General features: G+C 36.0%; 1 protein-coding gene across 1 annotated transcript in view; it reads right to left on the reverse strand.

Moving 5' to 3' along the window:
* POLQ (DNA polymerase theta) overlaps positions 1 to 18,485 on the reverse strand; it is a 113,239-nt gene extending 94,754 nt beyond the window's left edge. Inside the window, exons 1-9 of the mRNA XM_077767581.1 lie at positions 18,305 to 18,485; positions 17,660 to 17,839; positions 15,253 to 15,383; positions 13,704 to 13,860; positions 11,577 to 11,685; positions 7,780 to 7,999; positions 5,286 to 5,433; positions 3,322 to 3,468; positions 1,772 to 1,984 (exon numbers count right to left, since the gene is read on the reverse strand). Of these exons, the coding sequence (XP_077623707.1) occupies positions 1,772 to 1,984; positions 3,322 to 3,468; positions 5,286 to 5,433; positions 7,780 to 7,999; positions 11,577 to 11,685; positions 13,704 to 13,860; positions 15,253 to 15,383; positions 17,660 to 17,839; positions 18,305 to 18,485 (1,486 nt within the window). The remainder of the gene's footprint in view (positions 1 to 1,771; positions 1,985 to 3,321; positions 3,469 to 5,285; positions 5,434 to 7,779; positions 8,000 to 11,576; positions 11,686 to 13,703; positions 13,861 to 15,252; positions 15,384 to 17,659; positions 17,840 to 18,304) is intronic.
* Positions 18,486 to 19,170: the final 685 nt, after the last annotated feature.

Here is a 19,170-nt window from a genome sequence, read left to right on the forward strand (position 1 = left end):
GAAGTTCTGAGCAAGCATATGTCATCCTGAAATGGAGCATTATGCAAAGTCAAAACCTCAGAAGTTTCCAAGACCTCAAAAACAAAGTTATTGTGATATATTTTAGTTTTGTTTAAATGTTAATCTGATTTAAGGCTTGACAATCTGGCCAGTGTACCAACCTTCCAATTATTCTTCCCCATAAGAAAAAAAGTACAAGCTAAGGATACAGCAAGGTAAATAAAACCTCCTTATCTTCTATATTACCTTAAAAGACCCTCTGACCCTAAAAGAAGAGTAGCTGTGTAAAATGAACTTACACTCCACCCTCCAGAGTTTGAATCTACTAAGAAATCAGAGTTGGAGGAAGGGCAGAGGGAAGAGCAAATAGGAATAGGAAGGGAGTGTTTTTGTCTCTTTGCCCAACCTTTTCTAAACACATGTAATCTGCACATTTTCTAGGTAAAGTAAGAAACAGAGCAGAATAAACTTCTTTGATGCCTGTAATAGGGGAGATCCAAGGGGCTGGAAGGTTTTTTTTTAATCATTAGAATTTTTAGAGCTTAAAAGAGAGGCAGGCCAATGGCCCTTCAGGGATTACAGATAGAGAGGTCATTTGTTACTGGGGCTGAGACACATAATCATTCTCTCATTTTTTCTTTAATAAAACTCCTCCATGTTGGTTGGGCATATGGCCACAAAGCTACAGATTATATTCCCCAAACTCTCCTGCAGTTGGGGAATGTAACCAAGTGACTGAATTCTGGCTGACTAGATGTAAGGAGAAATATTTAGTGCAATTTCTGGGAAAGTGCCCTTAAGAGGCAGGTTGTGCCCTTTACTTCCTCATTGCCCCTTTCTGGTGGTTGAAATGCAGATGTGATGACAGACAAAGCAAGTTATTCTAACAGTCACTTCCTTGGTATACTACCCAGCTTTTTGCATCCATAATATCCCACTTATTTTCCCATTAAGACTTTCCCTTTTCTCCTGGATATCCTAACATCTCTTCAGTGGCCATAGAACTATTTGTTTTACATACAGTATGATATTAGAGTAAAAAAAAAATACATCCTAGAAAAGAAAGATGAGATTACAGAGAACGTTCCTCCCAAAGTTCTTTAATGCTGTAAGACTTATAACAATTTTGTCACACTCAGAATAATGTAACAGTTTAGAAATAATATTTGCTGCTACTTCGATATTTAATTCAAACAAGCCTCTTCCTTTACTGCTTAAGACAAAGCAATGCTTGGTTTCTCGTAATGTTACCATTACTTGCTGACACAAGAAACTAAAAAGGTGTTTTCAGAACCAGCACTATTTTAGAGAGAAAATGATGGTATGTGAAGTTCCTATTCCTAAATGTGAGAGTACTTCCCAGCTCTCAGTATCCCTCCTTTGAAGTCTTAGACCAGTCACTTAAGCAGAACTAAAACCCATGAAAATTACTCCCTATATTAGCACTAAACAGTAGATCATGCTGGAAATTAAAAGTCATCTTCCAGCTAATGTGACAAGTCATTTTGACTAGAATAATACTGAAACATTTCACTGTATATAAAAGAAAATTTTAATTTTACATTAGTAGAAAATCAGTGGTTGATGATATATGAAAATTATAACTTACATTCATTATAAATATTAAGTAAATCAAAAACATGACATTAGTGCTTTGGATACAAAGAAATACAGTATGATGAGAAATTAGTTGGTAGGCATTAGTCAAATTTCCAGTTGAATGACACTGTCCTTCAACAATGCTATTATGATTAAATTCAAACTCACTTACCTACTGTGTCTACCCCTTTCCTGCCAGCACGACCAACCATCTGTTTATAAGTAAGAATATCTAGAGGTCGACCACTGAAAATTGGAGTCCGAATAATTACACGACGTGCTGGTAAATTCACCCCAGATGAAAGAGTAGAAGTTGCTGCCAAAACCCGAATCTGACCTTGACGGAAGGCTCCTTCAATGATATCTCTCTCCTCAAAAGTAAGACCTAACAAAAGGAAGTTATAATTACATATATTTATTAATGAATATATGAAATAATGAATATATTGAAAATACTGTACTTGATTGCTTTCGAATGGATCTGGGAATCTACTACAAGCCTCTAAAGATTTTTATAAGCTATTGTTACGACAGTAAACAAAGACATCACCACAGTCTATCTTTTTAAGAGTATAATCTGCCACTCCTAGTATACTTCTATCTCATCTTCTAGACCAGGGTGGGCAAATTTTTTCTGTATATATTTTAGGCTTTGCAGGACGGATGGTCTGTGTCAACCCTACTAACCGTCACATGAAAGCAGCCACAGAACAAATGAGCATGACTGTGTTTCAATACAACTTTACGAAAATAGATGGTGTGCTGGATTTGAGCAACAGACTGCAGTTTATTGACTCCTGTTCTAGACAATGAACTCACTGAGGATACAGACACGGCTTATGCATCACACTATCTTCAGGGTCTATCCAACATAGTGGTCAGGCACAGTTTTGACATAAATAAATGCTAAAGAATACATATACAAGTAAATGAAAAATAGCATATAGAATATACACTTATCTAGCTTATTTTTAATTTTATTAAAAAAATCAAAAGGGTTGAGATTCTAGTTTGTAAACAAAGTAGTGGTTCCACAGGTATTCATTTTATTAGTATGCATCATGTTATACACAATAAAAATATTCTTCTGTTTGCATACATATACACACAAATATTTTAAAATCTTTTTATGCACACACCATAAAAATTTTAAGTAAATTGAAAAGCTTAAATTCCTAATTTAAGTAACTACATATTCTAAATCATAGTCTTACTACATATGATCGTGGACTGACCACTCCCTGAAAGAAATTTAATTCAGTGACTGCATAACCTTTACACTTTTAACAACCTATTTGATTTTTAAACACTTCTAGTACTCTCAAAATACAATGACAATTTCTAAAATTAATTTGATTTTGATGTATTTGTCAGTATATTTCAATACCCCTTAAGAGAAAAGGAAACACTCAGTCACAGTAGCATAAAATTGGGGTAGCAAATACTTGTCTAACCAAATTTTAAGGAAACAAAATGTAGAAAGGTAACAGTTATAGAATTCACTCCCCCAATGGAACAAAAAAAGCCCTTATGTAATATTTATATACTATATAGATAAGTAAACTAAATGTGTTTTATTCTTGTTTGATCTTAATCACACAATTTCTTGAAATCTAAGAGCATTAGACTGACAAGAAATCAAATGCACACAAATATAAATGTGAAGGAATCAGGAGGATATTTGGAGGGGGCTTCTTAATGACAGATTATAAATACGGATACCTGCATGATGAAATGCCACTCCCCATGGTATAGTTTTTTGTAATACAGAGTCCAGTCCTGAAGGCGAACGTTTTAACTGATCCATCACTTCTAGGAGACTCTTTTGTTCCAGTACCACCGGTGGAAGTTCAGATGATCTTACCAGTCCTGTCATAGAAAAATTATCAACACTGTTCACCTCTGGCTGGACCTCCTTAAACGCTATCTGCCTAAGTCAGGACAGGGCTAAATATTAGGACAATGGTTCTAATGTTACTATAAATAATAATTATCCAAACATCTTTTTGAAAATACTGATGCCTGGCTCTCACTCCTGGACATTGTGATGTAATAGGATGCAACCTGTAAATAAAAGTAATTTTTAAATCTCCTTAGATGATTCTAATATGCACCAAAGTTTAGGAAGCACTATAGTAGAGTGAGACCAAGCCCACAAAAGGGGACAAAGGACCCATCTGAGGAAGGAGAAGATTACAGATACTACCACTCAGCCTAAAAATCAAAATCCTTGCTTAAAGTGTATCCCACCAACCAACAGTGTCAGAACCACCTAGGAACCTATTTTTACATGACAATTTTTCTGGCCTATTTGCCACTAATGTGGTAATTAATCATATATTACCTTCTGATTTTGCCTCTGTGTAATATGCTCTCCTAGTAAGACCTCAAGTTTTTTATGTGCAAGAACTATGTTTTCTTTAAAGAATCTCCCAAACTTTTGGATTTCTGAACAAGTAAATTTCTTATAAGATATATTTTTAATATAACCCTTGCTATAAATCAAAATGACAGAATCTCAAGCAAAGAAGATAATACTAATGTTTCTGGCCATCAAAGTAATTTAACTTATTATGGTACAACATAAGGAATATAAATCGCATAGTATAGAAAACATCAATTAAGAGGGAAATAAAAGCAACATTATAACGTTGGGCTGGAGTCTTCCCGATATAAACTTCAAGCAAAATTTACTTATTAGAGCTAAGCTTGAGGGATCTATCACCTATCCTCATGATTCCAGTAGCATAATAAGTCATAAAATATCCTAATATTCTGTGACCAGAACTGGTTGCTCTCTGTCTTCCCTAAATTTATCTTGGACAATGGACCACAGGTTAGCACAAGTGGTGAGGGAACAGTGCTCATCCTAGAATCAGTAAAATATATATTAATGGTTATAGCCAGACACTAAATTATTACTCAGCAATAAAAAAGAATTAATTTGATAAATATAACAACCTGGATGAATCTTAAAAATACCATGCTGAAAGAAGCCAAACATAAAACATACATACATACATACTATATGATTTCATTTATATGAAATTCTTAAAAAAGGCACAACTAATCTGGAGTAACAGAAAGCAGATCAGAGGTTGCCTGGGGCTCAGAAAAAAGGGGAGATTGATAGCTAAAGAGCAAAGATTACATTTTAGGATGATAGAAATGTTCTATATGTTCATTATAATAGGGATTAAACAAATGTATACACTTGTTAAAATTCATTAAATTATACAATTCAAATGAGTATATTTTATTGTATAAAAATTACACCTCAATACAGCTGATTTCAAAATGCATGTGTTTATATACATACATATGTGTGTGATTCTTTCTTAGAGTTTGGAAATATAAAGGGAGATATGTTTCATTTCTCAAAAAAAATGTGTATATGTGAAATTTTATATATAAATTAGGGGCTTCAAAGATACCTCCCAAAGCCTATGGACCCCAGATGAAGAATCTTGGTATGTACTGTATAAATCCAGTACTGTAAAAATCTGAAGGTTAACTTGAGCGTTGTCTATAATGAGAATAAGAAGAGCATGGTTTTGTAAAGGAGTGTCCAGAGGGCCGGTGGAGGCAATGATCGAAGGAAAGCAGGCTTTATTTATATAATCATTAGCATTACTTTTAAGCAAATGTACTGAGTATAGAGGCTTTCACTTCCATCAGTAACTTACCCTCAGCTGGATGGTGTAGATTATAAAATTCACGGGCAATGATATCTGCCAACTTCTCACACCATTTCTTTGATGGACAGAAAAGTAATACTGAATGGTTATCACAAATGGTCTCATAACATAAACTAACAACATGGTCCTCATCTCCCTAAAAAAGAAAAGAGAAACAGTCATTTAGTGGTCCTTTCAAAACATTTACCATCAGTTTCAAGTCACTCATTTTGCTTCATGGGGAAGGTTTTTTCCTACTGAAAGGTATAACAAAAATCAGTTACAAAGTCAGAAACAAAGAAAAAGCAAGAAGAGAAAAAAAAAAAAAGAAACTTCCTTATGATGCAAGGTAATTTCAGACAGAACAAAGCATATGTAAATGCCTAGTAGCCTAGTAAGTTCTCAAAACTGGAAGGTCAGTGTATTTAACTGGATTAATTCATCCATTCACTCAATGAATAAACATTCACTATGTACCAGATACTGTTCTAGGTACTGGGGATAAAGAACAAAGCAGAAAAAAAGCTCTGCCCTCAGAGTTTTACTATTCCAGTAGGAAGGAATTGGTAATAACAAAACAAGCTAAGTAAAACACACAGAATTTTGTAAAGTGCTAAAAATAAAATGGAAAATAGGGACCAGGAAGGGGAGATCACTGTAATTTAGATAAGGTGGCCAGGGAAGTTCTCAGAAAGTGACATTTAGGTAAATGTCCAAAGGTGAAAGAGTAAACCATGTTGATGCCTGGGGGGAAAGCATTCCAGACAGAGAGAACCTGAGGTGGAAGATTCTTGGTATATTATAGAACAGCAACATGGCTGTAGAGGGAGTGAGAAGGAAAGTAGTAGGTGAGGTCAGAGCACTATGGGGGTGAGGACAGACCATGCAGGGTATTAGAGGCCACCAAAAAGAGGCTGGCCTTCAATCAGAATGAAACAAGGAAGCATTGCAAGTTTGGTAACATAAAGGTTATGTGATCAGATGCTCATTTTAAAAAGATCACTAGCTCCTGATAAGCATAGACTGAAAGGCAGAAGGTGGGAAGCAGAAAGATCAATTAAGAGACTATTTCAATAATCCAGGTAAGAATCAAAAATGATTCAAATATGGTGGAGGCATAGACATAGTAATAGAAAAAGATTAATAGGAGAGTAAATGAATGCGTTCACATATATATTTTATTGACGTAACCAAGACACAGTCTGCTGAAATTTGGGGTAGGGAGCAAAACAACTGAATACAATTCCATGCCAGGCATACAGAGGCTACAAATGCATACCTATAAGAATACTGAAACATGAATTTACTCCTATTCCCAGCTCCAGCTGTTTCAGTACTCAGAGGCACAGCTTTGTACAAAATGTGAAGATGGCCCACTCCACAGATGATGAGTCAGTTTTTTAATGTCAGGATTGAAGAATCAGACTTAAAAAAATTCTATGAACTAAAACTTTTCAACTGTGTTTATAGGTGTGTGAGGGAATTTATCATTTATCAAGCACTTCGCAGATGCTAGTTTTTTAAAGCCATACTTCATTCTTAACAATAAATATTATATCTCATTTTACAGAGGAAGATAGTATGTTCAGAGAGGTTTTGTGATTCAAAGAACTCTACTGAGTATCAGAGGTAGGTCTGACTCCGAAAATGTTTTTCCCCTTTATTATATAATTACTACTTAACAAAAGTTTAATTTTCCACATTAGTGTTTAGTAAGTAAACTAAATCATAAGAAAATCTTTTCCCAGTTAAAAAGAAAAATCTACAAAATTAGGTATTACTTATTATTTATATTATTTTCTATTACGTATACTTCCTGGAAATAAGTTTTTTTAAGTTTGAGGGAGAGACAGAGCACCAGTGGGGGAGGAGCAGAGAGAGGAGAGAGAGAGGGAGAGAGAGAGAATCCCAAGCAGGCCCCACGCCATGAACACAGAGCCTGATGCAGGGTTCAAAGCAACCAACTGTTAGATCATGACCCAAGCTAAAACCAAGAGTTGGACACTTAACCAATTGAGCCACCCAGGTGCCCCAAAAAATGATAATCTTTTAAATTCAAGGCACAATTACATTTCCTCTCTCATCATCACCACTAATTATTTAAGATGAAAACAATTAGCTTAATATTAAATAATCCTTCTGAGCCTCCTGGGTGGCTCAGTCAGTTGAGCAACTGACTTTGGCTCAGGTCATGATCTTGCAGTTCATGGGTTCCAGTCCCGCTTCAGGCTCTGTGCTGACAGCTCTGCGGAGCCTGCTTTGGATTCTGTATCTCCCTCGCTTTGCCCCTCTCCTGCTCAAACTCTGTCTCTCTCAAAAATAAATAAACATAAAAAAACTTTTAAATAAAAAAATATTAATAATTCTTCTGATGGGGATGTAAAGCATATTCAACTACTTTGCAACCACTAATTTATATATACTCAAGAAACGTTAACAACTTGCTAGAAAATGCAATCAAACACAAAGTACTGGGAGTAGTGACAGAAGAATACTGACTTACCTTTACTTGTAGACGGGGCTGGAATTCCCTCACAAGCTTCATTGAAGAGTCATATATAGAATTTCCAATTTTTACTGACTCCAACAGCGGTACAGGACGAAAGCTGGTATGGTAGAGTTCAGCATTCAACCAGGAAGCCACAAGCTCCAAATTGGGAAGAGTAGCACTCATGCCAACAATCTGAACAGCATTAGACAGCGGACTGGCTAAATCTGCCTGGCTGTGAAAAATAAATGAAAACAATGTTAAAAGATACATAGTATTAATGATAAATAGTGCTGCAATAACAATATTTTTGGTCATGTCCTTTGGGACATACACTCATACATTTTTAAGGTATACACCTAGAAATAAAATTACTGGGTTGTAGGTTATCTTCAGTTTTATTAATATCGAACTGTTTTCCAAAGAGACTGTACCAAAGTATCTCCACAGTTCATGTGTGTTTTATTGTTCCACATCTTGTCGCCACTTAGTATTGCCAATTTTTTTTTAAATTTATTGTCAAGTTAGCTAACATACAGTGTAGTCTTGGCTTCAGGAATAGATTCCCGTGATTCATCACTTACATATAACACCCAGTGCTCATCCTAACAAGTACCCTTCTCAATGCTCATCATCCATTTTCCCCTCCCCCAAGCTCCCACCCTCATCAACCCTGTTTGTTCTCTGTATTTAAGAGTTCTTATGGTTTTCCTCCCTCTCTGTTTGTAACTTATTTTTCCTTCTATCCCTTATGTCCATCTGTTGTGTTTCTCAAACTCCACATATGAGGGAAATCATGTGATATCGGTCTTTCTCTGACTAACTTATTTAACTTAGCATAATACCCTCCAGTTCCATCCGTGTTGTTGCAAAAGCCAATTTTTTTTAATGTTAGCCATTTTGGAGAGTGTGTGGTAATAACCCCTTGAAGATAGTTTACACTTCCTTGATTAGTAATGAGATTAAGTACAATTTCATGTTTATGGACCATTTGGATACCATCTTATACATGCCCATTGAAAGTGCTTGCCCATTGATGTATTTAGTTTTTTTTCTTCTTGATTTGAAGAAGTGTTTAAATGTTCTAGAAAATAACTTTCTTCTTTCACTGTTTTGCTCTTGTCTTTATAATTTCTTTCCTTCTACTTTTTGTGGCATTATTTTACTATTCTTTTTCTAAGTTCTTGAGATGAATAATGCATTAAGTTTTCCGTCTCTCTTCTTTAATAATATATACACTTTATACTATCAATTCTCCTTTAAATTTTAGCTGCATTTCACAAGTTTTGTCAGGAGATATACCTTCAATTCAAACTATCTTCCGATTTCTACTGTGATTACTTTTTTGACCCAAAAATGGATCAAAATGTATTTTCCATTTTCCAGGGTACATTTTCTAGTCATGTCTCTCCTATTTTATTTCAAGTTTAATCCCATTTGTCAGAGAATATATTTAAAATGACTTAAACCCTTTAAAATATATTGTTTTATGGCTCAGCATATAGTGCAATTTTACTATGTTCACTGAAAGAAACGTTTTGCTTTTATTTGGCAATTCTTCTACAAACATCCATTAGGTCAAATTTGTTAATTGCATTAGTCACATCTTCTATATCCCTACTGATTTGGGATATAGATGATTATCTCCATGTTTTCTCATATACTGCAAAAGGTGTTAAAATCTCTCTTGACTGAAACATAAGAGCTCCCAGATTGAAAGAATCTACTGAGTACTGAACATAATGAACAAAAATGGAACATCAAGACACATCAGCATAAAATTTCACAACACTGAGGAAGAAAAGGAGCCCGTAAAAACTCCCAGAGAGAATTAAAAAATTTTATACAAATGACTAAGTTATCCTTAGTCATAAAATGGCATTGGATTTCTCAATAGTAAAAAGAAAACAAAGTAATGTCTTAAAAACTCTAAAGGAAATCTTGACTTTTATACCTGGACAGCTATGAAATAGCTGTAAAACATTTCAAACATGAAAATTTTCAAAAAAATCATATGCATAATAGTCTGTACAGTAAAATAAAGTGGAACTTCCTGCAAGAAGTCCTCACCAAAATGAGGAAAGCATAAATTATCCAAAAAAGGGGGGGCTCTGACTCAAGCAAAAGACAATAGGAATGAATGATAATGATAAAGAAAGATCCTAAAATAAGTGCTGTGCAGCACATATATAGCTTACCCACCTATCCATATTGGAACAATTCAGAAGGCATTTGAGAAACTTAAAGAAGATGAATTTGGTAGAATAGCAAGTGTGTTAGAACATATTGGATGAAGATTTATATAAGTGGGAAAGAGGCTGGAGGTCAATCAGTGATAGGACATAGAAAACCAAGCTATTAGGGTGCCTGGGTGGCTCAGTCAGCTTGAGCGTCCCACTCTTGATTTCAGTTCAGGTCATGATCTCAGGGTTGTGGGACAGAGCCCTGCATCCATTTCCTCTCTCTCCTCCTCTCCCCAGTTCACACACTCACATAATAAATACAAAAGAAAAACAACAACAAAAACAGGACATCAAACAAAAAAAGACATTTATTAATTTCACAGAAAATAAAACGTTATTTAGAAAGTAAAAGTAGTCATAATATACTACATGGCTCAGTTGGCAATGGCATGTATAAAACATGCATAACACTAAATATTGATTAAGCAAAATTATGACATAACAATATTTGGAGAATGGGAAGATGATGAGAAGACAGAGAAAGATTGTGGGGTGGGGAGGAGGTGAGAGGAGATTGGGTTGGGTAAGTAAAGAATATAAAGAAAGAGCTAGGATTCAAAGGGGCACATGTATCCCAATGTTTATAACAACACTATCAACAATAGCCAAATTATGGAAAGAGCCCAAATGTCCATCAACTGACAAATGAATAAAGACGTGGTATATAAATACAATGGAATATTACTTGGTGATCAAAAAGAATGAAATCTTGCCATTTGCAACAACAGTATGCTAAGTGAAATAAGTCAGGCAGAAAAAGATAAGTATCATATGATTTCACTCATATATAGGATTTAAGAAACAAAACAGATGAACATAGGGGAAAGGAAGGAAAAATAAGATGAAAATAGAAAAGGAGGCAAACCATTAGGGACTCTTAAATACAGAGAACAAACTGAGGGTTGCCAGAGGGGGGTTGGGTGGAGAGATGGGCTACATGGGTGATGGGCATTAAGGAAGGCACTTGTTGGGATAAGCACTGGGTGTTGTATGTAAATGATGAACCACTAAATACTATTCCTGAAACTATTCTTGTACTATATGTTAACTAACTTGGATTTAAATAAGAGTATCATAAATAAATAAATAAATACTGAAATGAGAAAAAAAGAGCCAGATCTTCATCCTCCATAGTAAGTAATCAATATAAATTGTGTAAAACTAAAAACTCAAGTGGCCAAATTTAGAAATAACACTGTAAATAAATTTTTTAAAGCGATGAGAGTTGAAAGCAGTTGCCTCTGATAAGTGGGGGATGAAGAAATGCTATTTTTCAGGATTAGCTTTGACTACTTAAATACAATGAGTATATGACTGAAAATAAATACAAAAACTGGATTTTTGAATTTTTTCCTAAAAATGGTGAGCAGTCAGACTTTTAAATGTTTACAAAATAAAATCACTGTCAGTCTTAAGTATTTCTTTTGGAATAAAAATGAACTTCTATACATGAGTTTATTCTAAATAGGTACTATTCTACCTCTTTAATTAATTAACTCATATCTATTTTGCAGACCCTTTCTCAACATTGCTTAGAATCTCAGGAACTCAGTTATTTCAGGTACTTACCAAGATACTGACTTATGAGTAATATAGCAAATCTTAGTCAGCAAAAGTTCCAGCAGATACCCTCGGTGAGAGTCTCCCAGCATATGCAATTCATCCACAACCACCATTCCTAGATTTTACAAAATTTCACAATTTCAAGAAAAATTGTAAAAGACTCAATATCTTACCGATAAGTAATTTCATTACTATAAAATATTGCAGATGATACAAATTTCTATCCCTAACACAAAAATTAGATTTCACATAGTGGATGATACTTTTTCAAGACATTTCAGGCATCATAAGTGGTCCTACTATAAGTATTCTGGATCTACAAATCAATGATTAGCTAACTCAGAGAAAACTACCTCTTATTACTCAGACTCTTCTTTACTGGCAACCTTGCAGAAGTATATGTACAATTAGATATCAAATACATTATGACAGTTATTCAGTGTATTGGCTTTTCTATGGGGGTAAACAGCCACAGCAACCATACTGATGCTAGGAAAACAAGATCAGATCAAGAAGAAAGAAATGAGGGGCGCCTGGGTGGCTTAGTCAGTTAAGCAACCAACTTTGGATCAGGTCATGATCTCAGGGTCCATGAGTTCGAGCCCCATGTTGGGCTCTGTGCTGACGGCTCAGAGCCTGGAGCCTGCTTTGGATTCTGTGTCTCCCTCTCTCTCTGCTCCTCCCCCACTCGTACTCTGTCTCTCAAAATAAACAAACATTTAAAAAAAAGAAGAAGAAGAAAGAAATTATTTTAAGAGATGTTTTTGTTGGAAGATGGTAGGCTAGTGAATCACCCTACTAAAAACATAAATATGACTATAATTCCCTTCTCCGCTACTTAGTGAATTAAACCAGTCTCTGCACTTGGAATAAAGCTCAAGAATTACTGAAAATTTAGTATCAACCAATGCCTTCTTTTATTTATTTATTTTATGTCAATGCCTTCTTTTTTTTTTTTGCATACTACTTCACTTTTATTTATTTATTTTTTATTTTTTTATAATTTTTTTTTTTTACAAATAGTTTATTGTCAAATTAGTTTCTATATAACTCCCAGTGCTCATCCCCACGAGTGCCCTCCTCCATGCCTTCTTTAAAGGTCATAATGTCATGGTTTCCACAGGCGATGGTATCCTCTCCACAAATTTTGCCCACCAAAATCAAGATCTTTCAGGTCGATTTCCTAATGACATGATGTTCCTTTTCCTCATTAGTAAGCTTTCTCAAAATCATATGCCATGATAAGTTATTTCAACATTTACTCACTCACTCATTCAAAAAATATTTATTCTCCCTAGTGTGCCAGGCCCTGTGCTAGATACATTGGATATAACAGTTAGTAAGATCCTATTGTAGTCCTTGAGATATTTACAATCAAATTGGGTCACAAGTAATAAGATAATTCTGATACAAATTAGTGAATATGATTTCTCTAAGCTTTATAGAGCAGAGCCATGTCTTATTAATCTGTGATTTCATTCCTCACTCCTACCCTACTCCTACTTTACCATTTAAGTTCACCAGGATCTCAATGAGTAGCTAACTGATATTCTTGCTGCTTCTGTTGCTGCTACAACCACTCTCTTCCTGTTGCTACCTCTACAGACTTTCTTAAGTGGTTATTAAAGAAAGAAAGAAAGTATTAAGGTAGAAAATCTTCCTAGAGTCCTAACTTCAAATACAGTGTCAGCTTCTATAGCTCCCTACTATTTCTCTGCTAAATGGTAGCCTCCAGGTAGAGGCCAAATCTAGACACCTTAGCACCAGAATATGATAATGAATACACATACACGGTAATTGAGGATATGACAGAACCAGGCCCAGCATGCTTCTTTCTATTCCTGGTAAAGTTTAGACAGAAAAGAAATAATGAGAAATGATTTGAGGGCTCAAGGATATCCTCTATGTTTTGTAATGTGCAAACATACAAGGAAATAGTCAATTAACAGCAGCAGGACACAAAACGTTTTTTATACAGAGTTCCTAACATTACAGATGCCAATTCTTGACTTCAGAAGTAGATGACAGACAGTAAGAAAAAAAACATGAGACATATAGAAATCACAAAAGCTCTACTCCATTCCAACAAAAAATAGCAACAGAAAGTATTTGCTTATTTCCTACTTGTCTTACCTAATAGGTCCATCTTATTGTCCTCTATGAGGCGATTGATTAGACCATTGGCTCTCTCAATGGTGCAGACAGCAATATCCAAGGAAGAGAAGCGCCTTGTAGGAGAGGCACTGCCCATATAACCGTCCACATTTATTCCTACTTCTTGAAACAGACTCTGAATTGAGTAAAAAGGAACAATACAGGTAAAAATATTTGAAACTCATGAACTGTGGATTGGTTCTATCCCACAACATAGATAAAGTATCTAAAGATATTTATTAGATTACTGTTGGTTGTTCCTACCCAGGACACACTGGTTCTTTTTAGAATTACATACTAAATATATGAACCGACAAAACTCAGAACAGAGATTTTCTGCTAAGACAGAGTCAAATAGATTTAAATATCCCATTTTAATGATAGCATTAATAAGGCAGTTCCAAGAGCTATTTATAGAAATTAAAATTGGGGAAAAAAACTACCTTAAGCACTAAATTTTTATTATAAACAACATGCAAGAAACTAGCTCTTTTTTTAAACACTAATGTAACACTTTAAGAAACAAATTTATACTTCATGAAAAAAATGTTCTCATTATCCCACTAATTTTTTATACAATGGAAGTCTTCAAAAGTCAAATACAGTGGGACTTTGATGTTAATTTTCTTTCAGTTTAACTTGTAACTAACATACCTTCTTAATAAAAAGGATCCTTTCATCATTTTGTTACTTTGTTCTAAGTTGAGAGGATGTGGGACCAGCTTTGTTGGCTATTTGGCCTCTGAAATAACTGTTAAAAAGATTTATAGAACCATTGAACTTTAGAGTTGTTCATTCAATAAAATGTTTGAGTGTTTATTGAGTTAACCCACAGTATTAGGGTTAACATACTCATTTTACGAATGAAAATACTGACGCCCAGGAGATTATATGCCAGGTCTGAGGACATAGTTACTGTCAAAACTGGGACTAGAACCCAGATTTTTTAGACCACCAGTATAATAGTCTTGCCATTCCAACACCACATTTTTTCAATGCAGAAATCGTAATAGTAACTTTATTCTACTTAATGAAACATTGCATTTGTAAAAATGCTTTAAAAACCAGTGAGTATCATACAAATAAAAAACGGTATTACTCATTTTTGCAGAATAGAAGAATAGACCTCAGGCTTGAAGCTTCTACCTAAGCACCAATGGATTTTGTTCTTTCTCCTCTAAATATTCCCAAATGGTTCTCCATTAGGATATGTTTCCGTAAACACCCTTTCCTTTCCATGCTTCTCTCTAATCCTACTATTCAGTTTAAATGCTGATTCTTAATTTATGATTCAATTAGCATGAAGCATTTGTTTACTTCCTAAGGAAAAGATTATAAGTTTTAATACAATTTCCAATCATTCCTTTGATTTGATGACCCTTTCTCTTTTATGCAATATTTAAAAAGTTTCTCTTCATAAACGGTCAACTTTTAAAGCAACATTGGAATGTAATAAAAGAAATTTATTATCAACACAGCACCAATAATACGTCTTATCACAATTATGTTCTTAGTATAAGAATATTACCTGGAGATAGTATTTCTTCTCTTTAGCCACAGAGACAAAGGGCAAAATAAACAAAGCTTTCTTCCGCATTTCCAAAACCCTCTTCAACATAAGTAATTCAGCAACAAGAGTCTTTCCAGCACTTGTCGGAGCTAAAACATGTTATTCCACAAGGTTATCACAAAGAGAAGTAATATGTGACATACTGCACTTATAAATGTTTTAAATCATATCCAGTAACTACAGGCCCTAAGACTGACCTATCATTAAAGCCCCTACTAGCATTTAAAAACTTTATACACTTAAACACCACTGACTTCAAACCAGGGCTCTAGATAGCCTCATACGGAAAATAGAGAATTATTAACCAAATTCTTTTTGGAACAATAAATGATGAATATTGAGTCCCTCACTTGTATCTAAAGATCCTTTCCTTTAAGTTACTGAATAGTTAAAAGACCTGCTTTGAGGAAGGAGATAAACGACTTTAATATATTGCAATAGGAACTATGATAGAAGCTGAGAGAGAGGAGCTATAACGACATTTATGGAAAGGAAACAGAAGTTATGAGAAGAGAAGGGAAAAGGAAAGGAATGTCAAGCAAAAGAAACAGCATGTGCAAAGGCCTGGAGGAAAACCTGGTAAATTCAGATGACAGTAATTTAGTAAGCCTGAAATAAAATCAGTAGGAGTAAGAGAAGAGAAATGAATGTGCCACATGAAAAAGAATTTTATAAATCCACCATGTAAGGAGTTTAGAATTTATCCTGAAAGCAACGCAGAATAACAAATTTCATGAAAAGGAGTGGCAAGATCATATTTGTACTTTATCAAGACCACTTTGGGTGCAGGGGCAGAACAAAACCACAGAGAAAAGATAAACTACTTATAAGGCTATTGCATATTCTAGAAGATGATAGTGAGCATAAGCTACAAGAGAGAGGATAATAAGCTAGGTAGTGTACTTAAAAACAGAGAGTAGTCAGAATCAAGGTATTTGGGATAATACAAACTGAACTTGGTAACTAATTGATAAACATTGGTCACCAGAGATATGAATGATATTCAAGTTTTGGTTTAAGCAGTGGAAGTGGTTGTTCTACCACTGCCACCACTTAGCATTTATTGTGTACTTTCTATGTGCCAAGAACTATTCTAAGCATTCTCTCATGCTTTCTATTAATATGCTCTCTATTAATTACCACAGGCAGCAAGTGTTCGTTTTCAAACCCAACCAATCTCACTCTACAGCCTCAACTTATTTCTAATGATAATTGTCTATTTGCTGCAGCCATAAGGAGACACAAAGAAAGTGCATCTTATCAAAAAAGTCCTAAAGTCAGAACAGTAAAAAAGTTAAAAAGAATGAATGTCAGGGTTGCCCTTGAAAGCCTATATAAATCTTCTATAAAGCAAATTACATGTGGTTTTGTGTATGCAATCCTGTACAAGCAGGACGATTTACAAATAAATAATGTATAATGTTCATACACTGTAAAGCAATGGCAATCAACTGGGGGAAGAACAGATTTACATCTCCCTTGCACACTCACCTTGGGACATGTTTGTTGAGAGGAATGGCAAGCAGAAGAGCCCTCTTTTTTTGGGGGGGGGTTGTTATATTTATTTTTTTAATTCTTATTTTATTTATTTTATTTTTTAATAGTTTATTGACAAGTTGGTTTCCATATAACATCCAGTGCTCATTCCAACAAGTGCCCTCCTCCATGCCCATCACCCCCCTTCCCCTCTCCCTCACCCCAATCAGCCGTGTTTGTTCTCAGTATTCAAGAGTCTCTCATGGTTTGCTTCCCTCCTTCTCTCCAACTATTTTTTCCATTCTCCTCCCCCATGGTCCTCTGTTAAGTTTCTCCTGTTCCACTTATAAGTGAAAACATATCAAAAGAACCCTCTTTAAATTGTCTGCTTTTTTGCTCTCTACCAAGCATCAATATAATGGAATTTGCATAATTTAAATATGCATATGATGACAATCCACTTTTCATATTTTAAGACTTAAGATTTTCTTTAGTTATAAATAACTCTTCTTCGCTTTTTATTTTTTACTTATTTTTAATTTTTTTAATGTTTTATTTATTTCTTAAAGAGACAGCGTGATCGGGGGGCGGGGGGGTGGTCAGAGAGAGAGAGAGGGAGATACAGAATCTGAAACAGGCTCCAGGCTCTGAGCTGGCTGTCAGCAGAGCCCCGATGCGGGGCTAGAACTCACAAACCGTGAGGTCATGACCTGAGGCGAAGTCAGACGCTCAACCGACTGAGGCACTCAGGCATCCCCCGTTCACTTTTTAAAACTACCTCATAACTACTACCTTTTAAACGAACTACTTCATAACTATCTCAATAGAGTATCCTTTACATTCATGTCTTTAAAGTAGTAAAGAGATTAATTTGCACAATTTTTAATACCTGAATAGACTAAATTCTTTCCTTCCAGGACCTGTCCAAGCAAAAGGCACTCTGCCTGCCATTCAAACATCTTTTTTACACCAAAACTGTGATATTTCTCCAGAACCGCTGCAGGGAGTCCCCAGTTTGCCAACAGCAACTTGTCCATTTGATCGTCAGTAACTGTCTGCTTGCATTCCCCTTTCAGGAAAGAAAAAAGTAATTAATAGTTGAATCTAATTCTAAGATTTGACTTCAGTGGTTAGTCCTCCACCGTGTTTTGGAATTCCTGTGTGTTGGACTGTTGGACTGAGGCCATATAGAGCATATCCTGATATAAAGCATTTCCAACATAAGGATCTGTAAAGAGGAGCGTTGAGCCTCCCACAGATGATTAGACTGGCCAACTGGGAAGTTGTTTCCGTAAAGGTCGAATGACCCACAAACCACTTGAATATTATTACCAGGCTATTGCCCAATATGCACGTCCATGTCCTAACAGAATGTGACCTGCCATACCAGTCACAAGTCACAAACTGAGAAAGGGAGTAGAAGCCAGCAGGCCGTGCAAACAAGCAAGCTGTGCTGTAATTATGTACACCTCCCGACACACGGCTGGGCAGAGCTGCCCACCACACCCACCGCCCCCAGAGTGCCCGGGGGTACCTGCAGCTGCTGCTGGCTGGCGGCCTAGGTCCTTCAAGCAGCGTCCTAGGCCTGGGGGCGGACTCAGCACAGGCCCCGAGGGGAGCAGGGAGCTGTCACTGCTGTCACCGCAGCTTCCCGAGAAGGAGTCCGAGCCTGATGCTGAACGTCGCCGTTTCCCACTCCAGCGCGGAGGATTCATCTCGAACTTTTCTTGGCCATTCAGGGAAAACCACAGTCCCAGCGTCTTCCCACACGGTAGAAACAGGGCCTGGTGACAGGTGTAGCCATCTTCCCGCCACGGTTTTCAAACCCAGGCCTCCCAACCCGCCCCGGAACCATAGAGTTCTCAGTGATGAGAGTATCCTGGAAAAACCATAGAATCGTGGGGAAGGAGCGGCTCTCACGCGTGTCTTAGACCTCCAGTCTCTTACCTCGTTTGTAGGTTAGGGTCAGAGAAGCTAAATTGGATCTATTTGGGGGCGGTTGCGGGGAGACTCGGTATATATAACCTGCATTTATAATCAGATCAGCCTAAGCACTTTTTGGGGATCCATTTCTGACTTGAATAGCGAGATTTGCCAACTTCAAAAAGTGAGTTCCCCTTTACACGTAGATCAGGAAGTAACTCTTCATAAAGTATTGGTATTAAAAAATTATTACAGATTATGTGTGCAAAATATTGTACAAGTGAACCTGGGATTTCTAGTGGCGCATAATAGCCGCTCTCGTAGTGTAGATGGTATGGCAGAAGCTATTTCTGCAGTTCCTACTGTGGCCACCATACACTGTGACGAATCCGAGACGGCGAGCTGGGGACTGCTGGCATATCAGACCCCTTAGTAATGTATGAACTCTGCAAAGAAGGGGCTCTGAATGTGCCTGGG

Source organism: Crocuta crocuta, unplaced genomic scaffold, assembly GCF_008692635.1.
Source record: "Crocuta crocuta isolate KB4526 unplaced genomic scaffold, BGI_CrCroc_1.0 scaffold45, whole genome shotgun sequence".
NCBI lineage: Eukaryota > Metazoa > Chordata > Mammalia > Carnivora > Hyaenidae > Crocuta > Crocuta crocuta.